Source organism: Aquarana catesbeiana, linkage group LG05, assembly GCF_042186555.1.
Source record: "Aquarana catesbeiana isolate 2022-GZ linkage group LG05, ASM4218655v1, whole genome shotgun sequence".
Classification (NCBI taxonomy): domain Eukaryota; kingdom Metazoa; phylum Chordata; class Amphibia; order Anura; family Ranidae; genus Aquarana; species Aquarana catesbeiana.
In genome coordinates this window covers 438,019,993-438,041,398 of record NC_133328.1, presented here as the reverse complement: position 1 = coordinate 438,041,398, position 21,406 = coordinate 438,019,993, and the positions used below count along the sequence as shown (strand labels likewise).

The 21,406-nt window shown below is 43.5% G+C and overlaps 1 protein-coding gene across 3 annotated transcripts in view; it reads right to left on the bottom strand.

The window, feature by feature from the left end:
• RTTN (rotatin) overlaps positions 1 to 21,406 on the bottom strand; it is a 372,765-nt gene that overhangs the window by 348,908 nt on the left and 2,451 nt on the right. For 2 of the 3 annotated variants that reach the window (XM_073631266.1, XM_073631268.1), the window contains exons 2-5: positions 19,962 to 20,036; positions 18,161 to 18,348; positions 14,962 to 15,157; positions 548 to 637 (exon numbers count right to left, since the gene is read on the bottom strand). In XM_073631266.1, coding sequence (XP_073487367.1) covers positions 548 to 637; positions 14,962 to 15,157; positions 18,161 to 18,348; positions 19,962 to 19,992 — 505 coding nt within the window. In that variant the 5' untranslated portion in view covers positions 19,993 to 20,036. The remainder of the gene's footprint in view (positions 1 to 547; positions 638 to 14,961; positions 15,158 to 18,160; positions 18,349 to 19,961; positions 20,037 to 21,406) is intronic. The other variant, XM_073631267.1, reaches the window with a different exon arrangement.

The following is a 21,406-nucleotide window of genomic DNA, read 5'->3' as shown; positions in this document are numbered from 1 at the left end:
AGTAGTTACATTGGCCCATGCTGGACCAATGTAACTACATAAAGATTTATCATGCCTGGAACTTATTAATTTTTAAGCCGTTAGATACAGAGTCATTTTAAAGCTGAACAGTGACTAGTGTGATTCATTTAAAAGGGCAGCTAGGTGTACAAAATTAATGTCTGGATAAACCGAAAAGCAGCTCAACACACAGCTAGATCTTGTCCTCCGAGCCACACTGATATAAAACTGCACTTGACTATAGAGTATTAATCACAAGCTACTGGAAAATAGCAAAGAATTAGAAAAGCAGGTGCATTCTCTAGGTCTGCTCACAGCGGTCACAGCATTATAAAATATAGCTGTATGCAATAAGTATACAAGGTGTCCATATGACCCCTTCCCAAAAGGACAGCATGGAGGGTTTAAAAAAAATAAAAATATATGCTGGGAGGTTAGAATATAAAGAACCCTTTAACCAACTAGCATGATAGGTTATCAGTCGTCTGTCCCATTCCATAAGAACTATAGTTATATTATTATTTATTTTTTTAACGCAGTTCCATACCTCCAGTTTCGTCTGGCTTAATTTCTGCAGGTTGAAACCTTAAAGCATCTTGTTGAAAATATCCAGATCCATCATCACAATGCTGTATAGCTAAAGAAAAAAAAACACAAAAAAAAAAAAAAAAGTGTTGTAGCTCTAAAAGTACATTGTGTCCCCTGGCACAGATATGTAGTCAGACATTGTATTGGCTGTGTATATTTTTAGCAAGACATTTCTGGGAGGCAACATTGTAGTATAACTGCTAGAGCAATCTTTAAAAACAACATTGATAGAGTCCATACACAGAAGCATGTTATGCTAAAACAACTAATCATCATTTCAAGTCTAATAAAAAGTATTCTGGCTCTTCAAACAAAAATAACTAAAGCTACATAGACAAACAGTTCTTTTTAGTTTTGGAAATAGCAGAAAAGAATAGGAATCTCAGACACAAATTTATTGCAGCCTGTGCGCCCCCCCACAGTGGGCACGTTTCCCATCCTGTCTTAACCCAGAGACACAATAAGAAGTGAAAGAAAATCTTGCCAAAGTGAGAGGAGAGCTCTCTTTTGACAGCTGTTAAAGTTATAAAATCTATGTCTGGATGAAATAATAAAAGAAAAAAAAAAAAAACACTATTCAGTATATCCTTGCAATATGTGAAAGGTTTCCTGTGTTTTGTCCCTTTAAAAAACACTGCAAGTACAGAAAAATACGTGTTGATCTACCGAAAATCCAGTGAGGGTCTATCTTCCTGCTTGAGCTGACAACACAATGCATGACAATGACAACATCTTTAACTGCTTTACGTCCAGTCAAGGTAGATATAAATTAATGATTTGTTTAAATAAAAAAATAAAATAAAAATAAAATCTGATTTTTTTTTTTTTTTTATTTAAAATCTAAAAATAGTTTTCCTTTTTAAGATACCTTAATAATTTTGTTTATTCAGCATTAAAGAGGAGCTGCACCTTAAAAAAAAAATATTAAAAGCCAGCAGCTACAAATACTGCAGCTGCTGACTTTTAATAAATGGACACTTACCTGTCCCAGGGTCCAGCGATGTCGGCAGCCGAAGCCGATCAATCGCTCGGCTCTCGGCTGCCCCCGCCGCCATCCTCGGTCAGGAAATCGGGAAGTGAAGCGCTGCGGCTTCACTGCCCGGTTCCCTACTGCGCATGCGTGAGTCGCGCTGCGTCTCTGCACTGGTCCCTGTTGTGTGCTGGGGGGGGGGGGGGGGCATCTGCAGATATTCTGCGGCTGTCTAAGCCCAGAAGTGGCTGCAGATACCTGTATTAGAAAGGTGCCAATTGTGGCATCGGAGGGGGGGAGGAATCCGATGAGCGGAAGTTCCACTTTAGGGTGGAACTCCGCTTTAAATGGAGCTTAGTTATGTAGCATGAGGTGATCTATTTAGCGTTAAACATGAATTATGACCCTTAAATTAAATACTCTCATTCCATTTGCATTTGGGAGTGTGCGTGAAGCAATGGGGTGCTTTTAAATTTCTTAATCACTTCAGCCCCAGGAAGGAAGGATTTACTCCCTTAAAGTGGTTGTAAACCTCCCTGCAGTACTTGTACCTATAGGTTAGCCCTATTCTATAGGTACTGTAAATATCTCCTAAACATGCGCTCTGACGGAACGGCAGCCCGTGCCATTTCTTCTGGATTGAGTGCCGCGACTGGCAGCTCCCACGTGCACGTGCCAGTCACATAACCGGAGACCGCAGCCCCGGAAGAAAGAAGAGCAAATTTGGATGCGGCCTGCAGCGGGGACGGCACCAGGCCATTTTTTTGCATCTTAACTGACAATTGCATGCGACGATGTACGAAAATAAAATTGATGTCTTTTTTCCCAAAAAAAGGAGCTTTCTTTTGGGGGTTATTTGATCACCTCTGCGGTTTTTATTTTTTTTGCTCTATGAACAAAAAAAAAAAACCCAATATTTTATACTTTGTTATAATACATAACCAATAAAAAAAAAAAAAAAAATTCATTTGTTAGTTTAGGCCAATATGTATTCTTCTATATGTTTTTGTACAAAAAAAAAAAAAAAAAAAGATAAAAGATATAATCGCAATAAGCATATATTGATTGGATTGCGCAAAAGTTATAGCGTCTACAAAAGTGGGGATAGATTTATGGCATTTTTATTTTTTAACTATTAATGGCGGTGATCAGCGATTTTCTAGCGGGACTGAAACATTGCGGTGGACAGATCGGACACTCTTTGGGGACCAGTGACCATATTACAGTGATCAAAGCTAAAAAATATGCACGGATCAATGTATAAATGACACTGGCAGGGAAGGGGTTAACACTAGGGGGCAATTAAGGGGTTAAGTGTGTCCTAGGGAGGTGTTTGTAACTGTGGGGGGGAGGGGACTGACAGGGAGTAGAGAGAGATTGCTGTTCCTGATCACTAGGAATAGACGATCACACTGTACTTCCCTGTTAGAATGGGGATCTGCTTTTTTTTTTTTTTTTTTAACGTAGGCAGATCCCCATTCTGCCTCTCTGAGGAGCGATCGCGGGTGGCCGGCTTCCCCCGCCGTGCAGTATATATGCGGTGGGCGGTCCTTAAGTGGTTAACTTTTGTTTTTTATTTAATAATTATAATTATTATAATTAATACTTTTTTTCCATTTAACGTTATTGCTATCACAAGGTGGCCAACAAGCCTGCTTTGTGATGCCATGGGCAAGTGACACGTTCTTTACATGGGAACATCAGGGGTCACCTGATGTCACCGCCAAGCTCCACTGTAGCTAATCAAGCACAGATCATGCATAAAGAGCTGGCGACTCAGCTACAGCAGCCAGGGAATGACAGCAGTAAACTTGAAAGTGATGAAACAATGTAGCCCTTGGGTTTACATAGTTTACATCATTTATAAGGTTGAAAACGGGTCCTGGAACTGGATCAACCTATGTGTGTGGTTTTTATTCCCTAACAATTCCCATAGCCTTGTATATTCCACTTCCTGAGGGAGCTTATCTTAAATTGTAGCTATGTGTGCTCTTCAGGGAGCAAACAGTGTTTTACAGTTACTGAAGTCACCTTTGAATGTACACCCCTTTTAACCACTTAAGGACCAGAAGGATGTGCCCCCTTAAAGTGGAGTTCCACCCAAAAATGGAACTTCCACTTTTTGGATTCCCACCCCCCTCCGGTGTCACATTTGGCACCTTTCAGGGGGAGGAGGGAGCAGATACCTGTCTAATACAGGTATTTGCTCCCACTTCCTGGCATAGATCACCACGGCGCTTGCAGTGACCTATGCCATTTCCAGTGCCTACACTGTCCTCCCCCGCTGTATTCTGGGAGACACAGAATACAGCAGGGACCAGAGAGGACGCGCAGTGCGACTCGCGCATGCGCAGTAGGTAACCAGGAAGTGAAGCCGCTAGGCTTCACTTCCTTATTCCCTCACCGAGGATGGCAGCGGCAGCAGCCGAGAGCCGAAGGACGGATCGGCTTTGGCTGCAGACATCGCGGGCTCCCTGGACAGGTAAGTGTCCATATATTAAAAGTCAGCAGCTGCAGTATTTGTAGCTGCTGGCTTTTAATATTTTTTTTTTTTCGGCGGACCTCCGCTTTAATGACCAAGCCATTTTGAATTTTCTTTTGTTTATTATTCATCAGTTTAACCAATATATATTCTTCTACATATTTTTGGTGAAGAAAAAAAAAAATAATCGCAATAGGCGTATATTGATTGGTTTGCGCACAAGTTATTGTGTATACAAACTATGGGATAGATTTAGGGACTTTTTTTTTATTGTTTTTACTGGTAATGGCTGCGATCTGTGATTTTTAGGGGAACTGCTATATTGCAGTAGGGCTGGGAAAAAAAAATCGATTTAAATCTTGAATCGAGTTGAGAGGTCAAATCGATTCAAAATTTAAGCAAGTCGATTTTTTTAGATTTTTTGTTTTTAGGCGAGGCCGCGGCTTCGGCCTAGTCCGCGGCGCGGCGACGCCTAAAAACGCATGCCCGCAGCACCTCCGGACTGGCGCAGACACCGCGCCGGGCCTGAAGAGCTGCGGGCAAGGAGTTTTTAGGCGAGGCCGCGGCTTCGGCCTAGTCCGCTAGGCCGGACGCCGCGGACTAGGCCGAAGCCGCGGCCTCGCCTAAAAGCTCATGCCTGCAGCGCCTCGGGACCGGCGCGGTTTCAAAAAAAAAAAAAAAAAAAAAACACAACAACAACTCGATTCGAATCGTGAATCAAGTTTTTTTTAAGAAAATCTCCCAGCCCTATATTGCAGTGGACAAATCTGACCCCAAATGACACTTTTTGGGGACCAGTAACATTATTACATTGATCAGTGCTATAAAAATGCACCGATCAATGTAAAAATGACACTGGCAGGGAAGGGTTTAACACTAAGGGTGATCAAGGGGTTAAGTGTGTCCCCTTGGTGTGTTGTAACTGTGGGGTGGGGGATGGGCTCACATGGACATGACAGAGATCACTGGGAACAGAAGTTCTCTGACATGTCCCCTGTCAGAACGGGATCCGCTTGTTTACACTGGCAGATCCCCGTTCTGTCTCTGTACTAGGCGATCGCTGGTTGCCAACGGACATCAAGTCCACCCAACCCACGGGCATGCTCCCGCAGTGTGCAGTGGGAGCGAGAGCATGCCGTGTGCCCGCAACTGCGCGAGCCGATGTACAGGTACGGCGATTCACACAGCTCTGCGAACCTGCCGCAGTATAATAAGTATGTGAGCTGGTCGGCAAGTGGTTAATGTATGTTTTTAGCTTTGTTAGCTGTGGCTTGGCATTTCATAGTCTGTAACCTATAAGCACCCCCAGATCTTTTTCCATTATTGATCCTCCCAGGGGAGTTCCTCCTAATGTGTATTTTTGGCATCCACGTGCATAACTTTACATTTCTCAAATGTTGAACATCATCTGCCATGTAGCTGCACAACCCCCTATTTTGTCAAGGTCTTAATGTAATATTGATGCATGCTGTGAGAAATGTATTTCCCTGCATGATTGGTTATCATCAGGAAACACTGAAATTAAGCTTTTGCTTCTACAGGTGTAACTCGAAAAATTAGAATATCGTGCAAAAGTTCATTTATTTCACTAATGCAACTTAAATGGTAAAACTGATATATGAGATAGTTCAAACTGTGATTTGTCATAATTGTGATAATTATGGCTTACAGCTCATGAAAACCCCAAATCCAATATCTCAGAAAATTAGAATATTACATGCAAATCAATAAAACAAGGATTGCACATAGAACAATATTGGACCTATGAAAAGTATAAGCATGCATATGTACTCAGTACTTGGTTTGGGCCCCTTTTGCAGCAATTACTGCCTAAATGCGGCGTGGCATGGAATCTATCAGCCTGTGGCACTGCTGAGGTGTTATGGAAGACCAGGATGCTTCAATAGCAGCCTTCAGCTCTTCTGCTTTGTTTGGTCTCATGTCTCATCTTTCTCTTGGCAATGCCCCATAGATTCTCTATGGCGTTCAGGTCATGAGAGTTTGCTGGCCAATCAAGCACAGTAATCCCATGGTCATTGTACCAGGTTTTGGTGCTTTTGGCAGTGTGGGCAGGTGCCAAGTCCTGCTGGAAAATGAAGTCAGCATCCCCATAGAGCTTGTCTGCGGAAGAAAGCATGAAGTACTCCAAAATCTCCTGGTAGATGGCTACTTTGACCCTGGACTTAATGAAGCACAGTGGACCAACACCAGCAGATGACATGGCTCCCCAAATCAAACAGGCTTTGGAAACTTCACACTAGACTTCAAGCATCTTGCAGTGTGTGCCTCTCCATTCTTCCTCCATACTCTGGGTCCTTGGTTTCCAAATGAGATGCAAAAATTTGCTCTCATCAGAAAAGAGGACTTTGGACCACTGAGCAACAGACCAGGTCTGTTTTTCTTTAGCCCACGTAAGACACTTCTGACATTGTTTGTTGTTCAGGAGTGGCTTGACAAGAGGAATACGACATTTGAAGCCCATGTCCAGGATCCGTCTGTGTGTGGTGGCTCTTGATGCACTGACTCCAATCTCAGTCCACTCATTGTGAAAGTCCCCAACGCTTTTGAATGGCCTTTTCCTGACAAACCTCTCCAGACTACGGCCATCCCTGCTGCTTGTGCACCTTTTTCTTCCACGCTTTTGCCTTCCACATAACTTTCTATTAATGTGCTTTGATACAGCACTTTGGGAACATCCAACTTCTTTTGCAATTACCTTTTGAGGCTTTCCCTCCTTATGGAGGGTGTCAATGATGGGTTTTCTGCACAGCTGTCAGGTTAGCAGTCTTTCCTATGATTGTGATTCCTACTAAACCAGACAGAGACCATTTAAAGGCTCAGGAACCCTTTGCAGGTGTTATGGCTTAAATTAGCTGATTAGAGTGGGACCCTTTGAGCCTAGAATATTGCACCTTTTCAAAATATTCTAATTTTCTGAGATTGTGGATTTGGGGTTTTCATGAGCTGTAAGCCATAATCATCATAATTATGAAAATCATGGCTTAAACTATCTTGCTTTGCATGTAATGAGTCTATCTCATATCAGTTTCACCTTTTAAGTTGCATTAGTGAAATAAATGAACTTTTGCATGATATTCAAATTTTTCGAGTATCAGTAATACACAAACTGAACAGCACTGGCCCCAAGACAGAACACCGGGGCACACCACGCACCTTTAGACCATTCAGAGAATGAGTATTTATCACTACTCTCTGGAAAAAGACAACACAAGAGAGCGCACTTCTGCCCCAGTGTAATACCGTATATTCAAAATGATAAAAGCACTTATAGTAAATGCACTCATATTTGTAAAATGAGATAGCAGCATGTGTGTGTGTGTGGTGTGTGTGTGTGTGTGTGCGTGTGTGTGTGTGCGTGGACCCTCATCTGGGCTGTCTCTGTAAGATATGAAGAGACTGTATATCGTGGATACCTGATGGCCTTGATGAACACCACCAGTACATGACTCCGGCATTCCCACTGTACTGCGCTTTCCCCCCGGACCAGCCGGGGGCCCGTGATGGTAGAAGCGAGCCATGACACAGGGAGAGGTGGATGTCTATACACTGGGGTTGCTACGACAATGCGTTTGAGGCGTGGCCTTCTTTATCAAGTCACACCTCCGAAACACAGAGGCGGCCAGCTGGTCCGGGCACACGCAGTACAGCGGGAACGCTGGAGCCGTGCCTCAGCGGTGTTGATCATGGCCCTCGGCTGTCCACAATATATAGACTCTTTACATCTTACAGAGTTAGCCCAGGAGAGGTGGATCGACACATGCACATGCTACTATCTCATTTTACAAATGTGAGAGCTTTAATCCTTTTGAATAAACGGAATTACACTAGGGCAGAGGTGTGCGCTCCCGTTTTGTCTTTTTCTACAGGTATATGTCCACCACCCAGTGGATTATCCATGTACAAACATTTTCATCAACTCCAACAGACCTTAGTTTATAGATTAAAACGTTTATTAGGTACATTATTCATTCATTAGCTACAGAGTAAGAAAAAAAGAATGTTCTCTGAGCACTTCCTACACTCCATCCTAACACAGTTTAAAGCAGTCCTAGGCTCCACAGAGGAACGGGAGTGCCTGAGAACCATGGCCGGCTGCTGGTGACACCTCGACAGTGCAGTAAAAGTGATCAGTTGGCTAACACTGCCTGGATAACTTTCACTAAAAAGCTGGATTGAAAAAAAAAAAAAAAATATTAGAGATGATAGAGCTAGAGATGATAGAGCTAGAGATGATAGAGCTAGAGATGATAGAGATAGAGCTAGAGATGATAGAGATGATAGAGATGATAGAGATAGAGATGATAGAGATAGAGATGATAGAGATAGAGATGATAGAGCTAGAGATGATAGAGATAGAGCTAGAGATGATAGAGATAATCATACATATACACACACACACACACAGTGGGGACAGAAAGTATTATATATAGTGGGGACGGAAAGTATTCAGACCCCCTTAAATTTTTCACTCTTTTTTATATTGCAGCCATTTGCTAAAATCATTTAAGTTCATTTTTTCCTCATTAATGTACACACAGCACCCCATATTGACAGAAAAACACAGAATTGTTGACATTTTTGCAGATTTATTAAAAAAGAAAAACTGAAATATCACAGGGTCCTAAGTATTCAGACCCTTTGCTGTGACACTCATATATTTAACTCAGGTGCTGTCCATTTCTTCTGATCATCCATGAGATGGTTCTACACCTTCATTTGAGTCCAGCTGTGTTTGATTATACTGATTGGACTTGATTAGGAAAGCCACACATCTGTCTATATAAGACCTTACAGCTCACAGTGCATGTCAGAACAAATGAGAATCATGAGGTCAATGGAACTGCCTGAAGAGCTCAGAGACAGAATTGTGGCAAGGCACAGATCTGGCCAAGGTTAAAAAAAAATTTCTGCTGCACTTAGGGTTCCTAACAGCACAGTGGCCTCCATAATCCTTAAATGGAAGATGTTTGGGATGACCAAAACCCTTCCTAGAGCTGGCCATCCGGCCAAACTGAGCTATCAGGGGAGAAGAGCCATGGTAAGAGAGGTAAAGAAGAACCCAAAGATCACTGTGGCTGAGCTCCAGAGATGCGGTCGGGAGAAAGTTGTAGAAAGTCAACCATCACTGCAGCCCTCCACCAGTCTGGGCCTTATGGCAGAGTGGCCCGATGGAAGCCTCTCCTCAGTGCAAAACACATGAAAGCCCGCATGGAGTTTGCTAAAAAAAAACACCTGAAGGACTCCAAGATGGTGAGAAATAAGATTCTCTGGTCTGATGAGACCAAGATAGAACTTTTTGGCCTTAATTCTAAGCGGTATATGTGGAGAAAAACAGGCACTGCTCATCACCTGTCCAATACAGTCCCAACAGTGAAGCATGGTGGTGGCAGCATCATGCTGTAGGGGTGTTTTTCAGCTGCAGGGACAGGACGACTGGTTGCAATCGAGGGAAAGATGAATGCGGCCAAGTACAGGGATATCCTGGACGAAAACCTTCTCCAGAGTGCTCAGGACCTCAGACTGGGCCGAAGGTTTACCTTCCAACAAGACAATGACCCTAAGCACACAGCTAAAATAAAGAAGGAGTGGCTTCACAACAGCTCCATGACTGTTCTTGAATGGCCCAGCCAGAGCCCTGACTTAAACCCAATTGAGCATCTCTAGAGAGACCTAAAAATGGCTGTCCACCAACGTTTACCATCCAAACAGACAGAACTGGAGAGGATCTGCAAGAAGGAATGGCAGAGGATCCCCAAATCCAGGTGTGAAAAACTTGTTGCATCTTTCCCAAAAAGACTCATGGCTGTATTAGATCAAAAGGGTGTTTCTACTAAATACTGAGCAAAGGGTCTGAATACTTAGGACCATGTGATATTTCAGGTTTTCTTTTTTTAATAAATCTGCAAAAATGCCAACAGTTCTGTGTTTTTCTGTCAATATGAGGTGCTATGTGTACATTAACGAGGGAAAAAAAAATAACTTAAATGATTTTAGCAAATGGCTGCAATATAACAGAGTGAAACATTTAAGGTGGTCTGAATACTTTCCGTCCCCACTGTATACAGTCCCAACAGTGAAGCATGGTGGTGGCATGCTTCATAATATATATATATATATATATATATATATATATATATATATATATATATATATATATATATAAAATTTGTAGTCAGAGTCTTCGAGTGAGAAAGTGATACTCCTAAGCACCAAGGCCTGAGGTGTGCCTTGGCCTGATTGGTCAGTATGCCTGAAAAGAGGGCAAAAAGACACAAACTTAGGTGAAGAAGGGAAGGTGACAATCCATCAAGTGGAGAAGCATGCGCCCGGATGGCAACAGTATATATCCGATAAGTATCCACTATGACAGGAGAAACTTCCCCCGACTCCTGACTTGGTGATGAGACAGAACCCCCTATAGAACCTGTGAAGCTACCCAGAACCCAACTAAACGTCCCGTGAACGATTGGATGGAGCCTGAAGCCTGAGACAACCCAGACATGAGAATGAACTGCTTGTGAATGAGAGGATACGTGGAGGAAGGGGAGCAATGGCTGTCTTGAGGAGCCTCTGCAAAATGATAGCCGAGAAGATCGAAACTTCGACTGGACACCAGAGAAGTGATCAGTGAACACCCCCCCCCCAAGCCCTGACCTACCCATACTGGTATGGGAAAGTGCAAGGGTGAGTGCCAAAAGACAACTGGCAGGAGTTCAAAATGCTAAATACCTGAAGGATGTGATGGAGTAGTTGGATGAGGTCCATGCACTATGGCAATAAGCATTGTCAACATGGCAAAACCAAGCCAGACACAGAATACTGGTCCCACCGGATTTGATCCGGTCGTGCTTCAGCCTTTGACCTGGTAACCGAGTCTGAATCCTGAACCGAGGAAGGAGGGCCAGACTCCACCCCGGGGAAATTAGTCCCATGGCATGAAACAGTCATACCCAAAGTGACTGAAACCCCCCTACCTGGAACCGGCTGGGGAACGGAAAAGATGACTGGACTGACGTCCCTGAGCAGTCTTCCAGGCCACATCCTAGCCCCGAGATCAGAGCAGAGAGTGGAATCCAGAATCATGACGACGTTTGCCCAAACCTACCACTTAAGGACCAACAAGGGGATGATGGATGCCAACACAGCCCAACCTGAGAACACGAACAAGAGAAATGACAGTCAACAAGACATGAGAACAACAACGCCCCTCTGTGCCTACCTAAGTATTAGAACATGAGCAGAAATGTCAAGACCACTGCGCGTGAATGAACCTGCTGACGGATCATCCCCCCCCCTCGTGTAAATGGTAAGTGAGCCTGAGTAACCTGCAGCGCAGAGACAGGTAGTTAAACTGAAAACTCAGGGCTGGTGTACCCACAGAAATGACAGAAATGCTGTGGAAAACCCTGGGGCAGAAACGCTATGACAGAAATGCCGAGACAGAAATGCTGGGGCAGTACGCTGTGACAGAAATGTTGGGGCAGAAAGCTACGATGGAAAGCTGGGGCCGAATGCTACGATAGAAATGCAGGGGCTGAGAGCTACAACAGAAACCCTGGGGCAGAAAAATGCTATGACAGAACTGGGGCAGAAACGCTATGACAGAAACCCTGGGGCAGAACCGCTAAGACAGAAATGCTGGGGCAGAAAACACTATGACAGAAATCCTGGGGCCGGAAAATGCTATGACAGAAATGCTGGGGCAGAAAACGCTATGACAGAAATCCTGGGGCAGAAAATGCTATGACAAAAAAGCTGGGGCAGAAACGCAGTGATAATAAATGCCGGGACTGAACGCAGTGAACATCAATGCAGAGACTGAACGCCAAGACAGAAATGCTGGGGCAGAAACGCAGTAGACATAAATGCTGAGACAGAAAGCTGGGGCAGAGCGCTACGACAGAAATCCTGGGGCAGAAAAAACTGCTATGACAGAACACCTTGGGGCAGAACCGCTATGACAGAAATGCAGGGGCAGAACGCTATGGCAGAAACCGCTATGAGAGAAATCCTGGGGCAGAAAATGCTATGAAAAGAAAAACGCTGGGGCAGAAAACGCTATGACAGAACTCCTGGGGCAGAAACGCATGATATGAACATGTGACTGAAGTAGTGGATGCCCAGGAGGCGTGCGGTGATCCCCCCATGATGCCCCACATGAGTACCGGGAGATGAGCAGGCGGGTGAGCACCCCCTCCCCCATGAGAACTGTGAGGCGTGCGGGCGTCCCATTCATGCTTGGCATGGTTCCAGGGAGGTGAAGTGGCGGGTGAGTGGCAAGTGGGTGAGTGACGGATGGATCGATGGACACTATTCCCCCCCTCAATGAGCGCCAGGAGAAGCATGCAGTCGGCTCCCACGATGCTGGCAGGAAACACTGATGAAAGGCAGAAGCGGGCGGCCCCACCCCCACTATCTGGTATTGTTGAGCCTGGCTGAGGTGATGGAAGAACGGACAGCCCCCCCCCCGCATGAACGCCAGGAGAAGCAGGCGGGCGGCACCCTGGCCAGATGGAGCCGTGGTTGGCTGGAGGATGGATGGACAAACGCCCCCCCGCTCCCCAACCCCTGGCATGAACGCTAGGAGAAGCGGGCGGGCGGCTCCCACGGCGCTGGCAGGAACACAGTGATAAGGGAGAGAAGCAGGCGGCGGGATTGATCTCAGCTGAAGGGATGGATGAATGCTCCTCCCGCCCCCCCATGAGCGCCGGGAGAAGCCGTGGAGCCTGGCCAGATGGAGCCGTGGAGAAAGTGGGTGGAGGAAGTAAGGATGGACGGACGGTCATAAGGCCGCCCTTCCCCCAAAATGAGCGCCGGGAGAAGCGGGCGGGTGCCCCCCCCCATGATGCTGGGTGGAACATGGGCTGAAGGAGAGGACGGGCGGGGTGGCCCCCATGATGCTGGTGGAACCCAGGGAAGGCAAGGGGGACGGGCGGGTGGTCCCCTGGCGGTGTTATAAGAGAGGCAGCGACATCATGGCTGCGGCCGACTGGCGCTCTGTAAGGAGGCCGGAAGTGACGTGCAACCAACCCAGAAACGCCGACGAGCCCTGGCCTGTCAGAGGAGGAGGCTTAAATAGCCCTCTCAGACTCCTCCCACAAATACAGGCTTAGCCTTAACACACACACACACACACACACTTTTTTTTTTAATTAATTATTATTATACACACCCCAACAGATACCAAGCTCATGACTGTTTTTATAGGGCCTGTAGACATAGGGATAAATCACAGAAAATGTGCATGCATTGCAAAGATGAACTAAATATGATTATTTTTTTTTATTGTGCTTAGACAAACACTTGATGCGTAACTTTCCCCAGAACTTGATGAAAAATAATGTTCTTTAGCAAGGAACATGTATTTCACATTAATAATTATGCTACCTAAATTAGTGTGTGCTGTAAATTACCTCCAACATTGCTTGTTTCTTCTTGCTGGAGGCTGCCATTTTGCTGAAGCCCGAGCCCCTGAACAGCTGAACAGCAGTAATTCATAAAGCAGAACTAAACCCATCGATTTAAAGGTTTAACCTCCCTGGCGGTATGATTATTTCGGATTTTAGGTGCTGAAAGCGGTACAATTATTTTGCATGGAAATTTGGCGTTTTATATTGTAGGTCTGTAAATCTTAACAATAACACACTTAAATCTGTCCAAATTAGAGTCTAGTAGATATCCCGGGTATGATAAAGTTTGAAACACAAAAACATAAATTATAATATAATAAATAAAAATAAATAATTAAAAAAAATTAAAAAAAATAGTAATAAAATAAATTTCCCCACAATTCACTATCGCTCAATTCTGCAAGTGTTCTAATTTACTATCGCTGTTTTCTAGCTGGTCTAAAGCCACTTTTGACGTAAAGGGACACTTTTTGGTTGCTATGGACAATCTCCAGTTTCCAGGCAGAAAGAACAGTGTATATCATGTAAAACTGCATGCAGGGCATGGGCCAGAGCACTGGGGACAAAAGGGATGTGAAATCATTTCATACAGTACTGTAATCTGTAAGATTACAGTACTGTATGTGTTATGATTTTGACATTTTTTTGAATTTGCCGCCAGGCTCCGCCCCCGTGCGTCGCACCGCTCGCAGGGAACGGAGCCTGGCACGGAGAGGCTTCGGAGGAGGACGGAGCTCACGGACACTGCGGGGGACATCGCAGGATCCCGGGGACAAGGTAAGTAACGCTGCCCCAGGATCCTGCAATGCGATCCCGAGTGTGGCTCGGGGTTACCGCTAATAGGACTGAAATTTAACCCCGAGCCACACTCGGGAAAACCGCCAGGGAGGTTAAAAAAAAAAAAAAAAGTTAGCAATCCTGGCATTCCAGGAATGCAACTGTCACATTTGCTTGTGTCCTCAACCAAACTTTGCAAACCATCAAATGACTAGTGTCATAACTGATCAAATGTGCAGCACCATGGCAGTTGCAGATCAAACAGAAGCAGCTTCCTTGGCTGTAACGGTTAGAAGGAGTTAGTTCTGCTTAAGGTGGTCAGCAGATTGGTCTCTTAAAATTCGGCAGTGCCTAAAAATGGAGAGCAACTGAGCAGGTGCAGAGCAGGGTGAGACAGTGTATTACTGGATCTTAATTTTTTTCCTATTTTTATTGAGTTTCAGATTAGAAATTCACAAGAAAACAGTTTTAAACAGTATAGATACTCATTTGTAATGTTTTACATAGTTATACAAGCAAGAGGGGCCAGCCAGACGTGAGCTAGCAGGACCTACTTTTCTGACTAACGTTCCACTTTAATGCTATATTTTTATATGGTAAAATCAGTTAAGGTTACTTTATTTTTAATAGCAATTATTAGAGAATAAATAATCAGTAATACAATACATCAATGTATAGAAAATCCTTGACAAATTGGAATGCCTAATAGCTACCTGCATAGTCCTGTCCTTGCCAGGCTTTGTTCTCCAGTGAAGGGAGAGGTCCAAAGGGACTTTCTGCTGGAAGAAGGAAGAGGCCATCTAAAATGCTATCCACGAAACCTTGAAGGTTTGGTTCAATGTTTGGCCGAAGCTGAGAAAAGAAGTCTACAGCACCCATATCAAGCAGCCACTGAGCAGCTAGGGAATGCTAAGGAAAAAAAAAAAAAAAAGGAAGGAAGAAGAAGAAGGAAGAGTGGACATATGAAACCAAGAAAATACATTCTGTTTAGTTGTCATTACATGTAGCAAACTGTCACCCCCTGTCTACCAGCAGTGATAAGCAGAGCAAGACAAAACGTTAAAGACAAAGCCATTTGTTCAAGTGATCACTGCCATATTAGAAGTGATCTATCCTGTTATCTTATTCCAATGCTAGGTGCTTCTCTTCTGTTCCCTTTTACCAATGTGTGATTTCTCTTATACAACTGCATGACATAGTTTTAACCCTGTTGAGCTGCAAAAGGTACCCATAACAGGCACTGTTAAAGAAAAACCCAAACAAAACAACACACACCAATTTACACAGTTACAATATGTGTTCATTAAAAGATCAGGTGATTGTTAATTTTTTTAAAGAAAATAAAATGATGACATGTTATAAATACTTGCTGTGTGCAATGGTATTGCAGAGCAGCCCAGTCCTTTTCTCGGAGGCTCCTCCTCTTCGGTAAGTGCCCCCATAGGAAGCCGTTTTCTATGGGGGCACTCATGCGGGCTCGCTCCCAAGCCGCCCTAACTGCATCTATTAACACTGACAGGACAGCTCGGCCCTGTCACCCGCTTCTTTATCGGCACAGGATACGATTGACAACAGTGGGAGCCAAGTGCCACCAATCCCGCTGCCATTAATCTGCCAAGCGAGGAGGGACAGAGCCGCTGCTCTCGTGCACAGTGCTGGATCTGATCTGGTTCGGAGGGGGGATTCTGTTATACAGGTGGTTTTTCTACCTTAATTAGAATGCATAAAACTGGTTTCACATGGGCGGTCCGATGAGGTCTGCCCGTCAGTTCTTCAGGTGGACTTGATCGGACCAGCCACTGTCCTTTATGGAGCGCCATCTGAGCCGATCGGGTCCACGAAAAACAGATGGATGGGGGATCCATTCCCCATCCGTCCAACAGATCGAATGACAGTCGGATGGAAAAGGGCAGGCGGTCCATTTTCATCCAACCGCCCCAAAGAGAAAAGAAAGAAAGAAATCCTAATATGATGTTGTACGCATATACATGTTGTGCGAATGTTTACATGTGTTTAGTGTCCATGGATCCTATTGAGCACCGCTGTTGCTGCTCATTAACATTGTGCAGCAAGTGCCACCAACACACACAATTAATGTTTTTATGCCAGCCCTGAGTGAGTCGTTCATGTGGCATATGCGCAGCTTGACCTCAACCTTCAGTCGTTCAGGATCGGCTGAGATCATCAGTATATCATCATTTGTATGCATTTTAAACTTTTTTTTACATTTCTTCGGTTACTTCCTGGTTTCTTGCCTAGGCAAATGATGTCATACATCCCAGAAGTCTTCAGGAGAGGAGAAGGTGTAAATGCTACATGAATCATCTGCCCTTACTCAAGATGGCCACGGGCAGAAATGCTAAGGGATGCTAGCGGGTTGTTTTTCAAAGTGATTTCTTAGCAAACTAAAAGCATGGGAGACATATATGGATAGCGGAATTTGCTTTGAATATTAAAACATTAATTAAATAGTGTTTTTGGTTTGTGGTGCTCAGATGCAGTGAGGATCCACTTTAAGCCATGACGCTGAACCAGGAATTGATATTACTGACTAGAAGAGGTGTGTGTGTGTGCGCGTGTGTGTGTGTGTGTGTGTGTGTGTGTGTGTGTGTGTGTGTGTGTGTGTGAGAGACACGAGTGCCTTGTCTTTCAAACACGTACAATATTTAGCCCTTTACCCAGAGCTTCACTTTAAATAATAATACACATAAAAATTCTAATAGTAATTTGATCATCATGATTTGCAGGACAGATGGTAAGCATCCATTACATTATTTGTAGATGAACAGTATCATTGAGTTAATAAAATGAAAATGCATGGTGACAGGTCCACTAAAAGTGTTAATTAATCTGGAAAATGAATTTAATTCTATGCATATGTCACATATTATATTTGATATGATGTGTTTTGACTGATACATATGAGTGAGGTTTTTCACAGAACTATTTTTACTCATGACGTCTATTGTCTATTTATGCAACACCTTTATTTTTCACGTCTTGTAATATATTCTTGTAACATATTTGCTTGGTTAAACAACATAAATACATTTTCTGGCACTTTTCTTCAAATTATGTCATGCTAATTTTTAATTGTTTTTAATCAAACATATGTAATAGGGATCTGCATCAAAAGTGTAACGCTTAAAAAGACAGTCACTGGAGGTGCGTTTCAGGGCTTTCTGCCCGCTTTATTGCTCAAAACAGAGATTACCAGGATTTATTCCAATGCAAAAAGGGATGTATCCAGCTAAACAAGCAACAAGTGATTTTCAGCCTCCTGGCTATCATTTACATACTTCTCGGCTGCCTAAGCCAGACAAAGTTTCCCCCGCCCCAGCCATAGCCCTGGACAGATTCTCTTAGTAAAGCAGCTCATAGAAAAGTCTTTTTTTGTTCAACCAACATGTTGAACACTGAATGTGTGGATGGGGGAATCCTCCCCATTAAGCTATTGTATTCTGACAGTGGGGAGACCTCCCAGTTGTCAAAATAGACTGATCAGCACCAGCGACACTTATCAAGCTGAGAAAATCCGACAGGCTGGTTGGTTGTTCCTGCTGAACCGGCCAAATTTTGATCCACGTATGGCCAGCTTTAGACCTCCAGTCTATTTAGGGAGACAGGCCCAAACCTCACTCCGTGTTTTCTGCTTTCATGGCACCTCCAAACACAGGACCTCTGTCGGAGTACTGTCTTCCATTTTTGGGTCAAACACATCTGGCCTCAGTTGGACTAATCAAATTTACTATATGTTATAGACTGTCAGGCCCCATTTACACACCAAAAGTAGCCCTCCCAGTGCCAGTTGTCACATCTACACTGGCTTGGCCTATCCTTCCATCACTATATATACACAATATATATTTCTACAATGCAATCAAATCGTAAGTATATTAGCAAATTACATACCTTGATTAACTTTTGTAGAAGCAGAAGAACTTCCTCCTTCATTGGAACGGTAGGGAAATTAAACCATTCGAGAAGATGTACAAATAAAGACTTCTCTTGGACTAGGTCCACAACGGCTATAAGATTATGGTCCAGTTTACATAGTATGTTTTTAAGAGCTCTTTCTCGAATCTCTACAAGCTGGTGACCTAAAAAGTAATAGGAACGTTTATGTCGACGTAATAATGGTAACTTTCACTTAAAAGAGGAACTCCTCCACAAATTGCCATTCCAGAAAAACAGAATATAACCCCTTTTGTGGTGGGTAAAAATACAACTGCTACTGAAAACTAAACCCATATCATCCATATTTGCAGGGAAATGGGTGACAGATTGCATCCTTGGCCAGTCTTACTTATCACAGCCAAGCAGGTATTACACCCCTGTCTAGTCGAGGAAACACAATTGACATGCAGATAAGAAGAGTACAATAACAGGAAAAAAAAAAAAAAAAAAAAAAAAAACCTGAGGAGGTCCTAAACTGCTTATTTATTTCCAAATATTCCAAAGCACACATTCCTGTAGAAATGGCTGTGGGCGCTGAAGCGAAGCCATGAATATTCAAAGCAAGAAAATGTCACCGGCACACCATGGATCTCCAGGACGTTTGTCGTCACAAGCCTGATGAAGGTTTCCTGCGAGGCTCCAAAACGTTGCCATCTGCTGCAACGATGTGACCGCCAAATAAAGCTTTTCTTTGCTGTTCTGGAGATCCATGGTATGCTGGAGATATTCCCTCGCTTTGATAATCTCCAAACACAAAACAAATTAATAATTTTAAATTAGTTACACTAGACTTAAAGCGGAGCTCCACCTAAACGGGTATGCTCCACTTGTCTGACTCTTCTCCCCCTCCGCTGCCACATTTGGCATCTTTTGGGGGGGGGGGGGGGGGGGACGGTACCTGGTTTTGACAGGTACCCGCTCCCACTTCCGGCTGAGTTTGCAAGTAAGTCTGAAGTTTGGCCCCCCTCCTCCTTCCCTTGCAGCTGGTCCATTCACAAAGCGCTTCATGCATGCACAGCAGGAATTCGTCTGTGAATCGGCTCGGGTAAGGACACCGCTGGATGCCTGGACAGGTAAGTGCCCCAATAGTAAAAGTCAGCAGCTACAGTATCTGTAGCTGCTGACTTTTTTTTAATTCATCCATTTATTTTATTTTTATATTTTTCTGGGGAGGGTGTGTTGCGCAGAACTCCTCTTTAAGTAGCATATCGGGAGTTATGTTCCATCATACATTGTTGGATAGCTGTGGGTGGAGGGATGGCAATCTGACCTCATAGCTAGGCTTACAAAACACATAAGAATATAAGTCAATGTGCATTGTCTCCTGGGGGACAGGAAGAAATTGAAGTGAGTTCTTTAATGAAAACACCACTGAATGGGTTAAACCGACAGAGAGGCTGGATAAGAATGGAGCTTGGTTTAATCAATCGTATGCACATTATTAAACTGGCTATGAACTTTACTTGTTTATAAAGCTAAAGCAGCACTTAGGATGTGTCCCTGTCTGTACAGGCAGCCGGCATCTGGCCATTCCATCTGGGTACCAATTCTACATCTGCTGATATCCACCCCTTGTCCTGTAAATGACACTGTCAGGTTGGCATTAACCTCTTAAGTTCTCTTATTCTTTCAGTGTACATAACCTAAAGTTACTTCCAAGAATTAGGATTCAAATTTAAAGACCCGAGCAAAAAAAAATAAAAAAAATAAAAAAAATCAAGCCTAAATGAAGAATAAACCATATTAAAAGCATTACCAAGTTTGTTCACCAGTGAAGACAGGTCCATTGTAGCGTATCACTTCCCTGCTACCTCTTTGGTTTTGACACCTTCTGTGAAATGAAACAGTATAATTACAAAAGTAACAAATCTGCCATGGGGCCAGTCTTATTAGCACTGGCTATACATTTTTCTTTATTAAAGCTGAACACAAGTCAGGTATAAAAGACACAATTAATATAGTTCAGTATTCATTAATAAATCATTAAAATGTATGTTGTAAATAAAACCAGAGAAAATACTGGTGTTTGAATTACAGAAAACAGTAGTGGCGTAGGGGCTGGCAGGAAAGCCCAAGGGCATCTAGTGGGAGACACGCTAATAAACACGGTGGTGACAGATGGCCTCAGCACTTGGAGCGATTTAAGACAGCGAAGATTTCACTTACCTATTCTAGGTAAAGATTTAAAAAGCATCCCGACCCCAATCATCTCCTTGAGTGTTCATTAAGTCCAATGGCCAGAATAAAATAACATCCTGGCCAATGGAATGAGTGAATGTCCTGACGCACCTAAATGCGTTTGCAAAACATGGCTCTGGCGTGTTTTTACGCTGCTTTTTCCTCCCCTGGAGTAAAGGCATCCAGGAGAGGGGAAAAAAAAAAAAAAAAAACATCCTGTGTGCATGAGGCCTTATCTATCCAGATAGGAATACTAGATTTATATCAAATCAAAGTCAAGTTAAAGTACATGTAAAAAGGTGTAGATTTTACAACAATTTGCATTTTGTTAGTCTTTAATTACAATTTACAAGAAATAACAAATTATGGTTATTTTTCATCTGGAAATATCAAACAAGCTTATCTGAAAGCAGCACAGTGTGAACACTCGATCGTTTAGGAAAATGACATTTATAATCCGTGACACATTGTGACTTCTCTACCAGCAATCACAGAGTGTTCCTCGTCTCTTTGAATTGTTTTTTTTGTGAAACTATCAGAAAAGCAGCGCAGGACAAACACAGTCCAGACGCCAATATTCTCTTCACCCAGATTATAACATGAACAGGCACACTCAGGTCATCTGAGCATACACATTTTGTATGGTCACTGATGGCCAGAAGCAGCAGGTACATACCTAAAGGGTACCTTCATAATAACATTCGCAGTGCAGTTAGGGGGCCCCATTACTTTACAAGCCATGATGCAAAGTAGAACAGTTGCGCATACGTTTTACATGTATATCTGCCGTCTTCATCTTGCTATATTCTTTAGATTTCTTACATCGTGTAAGAATTTTCACTTCCTCATTCAGCAGTAGGCATGTCATTCTGACATACTTGTGACAGCTGATTGGAGGAGGAAAGGCACACACCCCCTCTCCACATTGGCAGAAGAAGGAAAATGCTTTCAGAGCTGTGCTTTTACAAGGCAAGCTCTCTGATAATCTATTTATAGAAACCTCCCACGATGCACATTCCATTC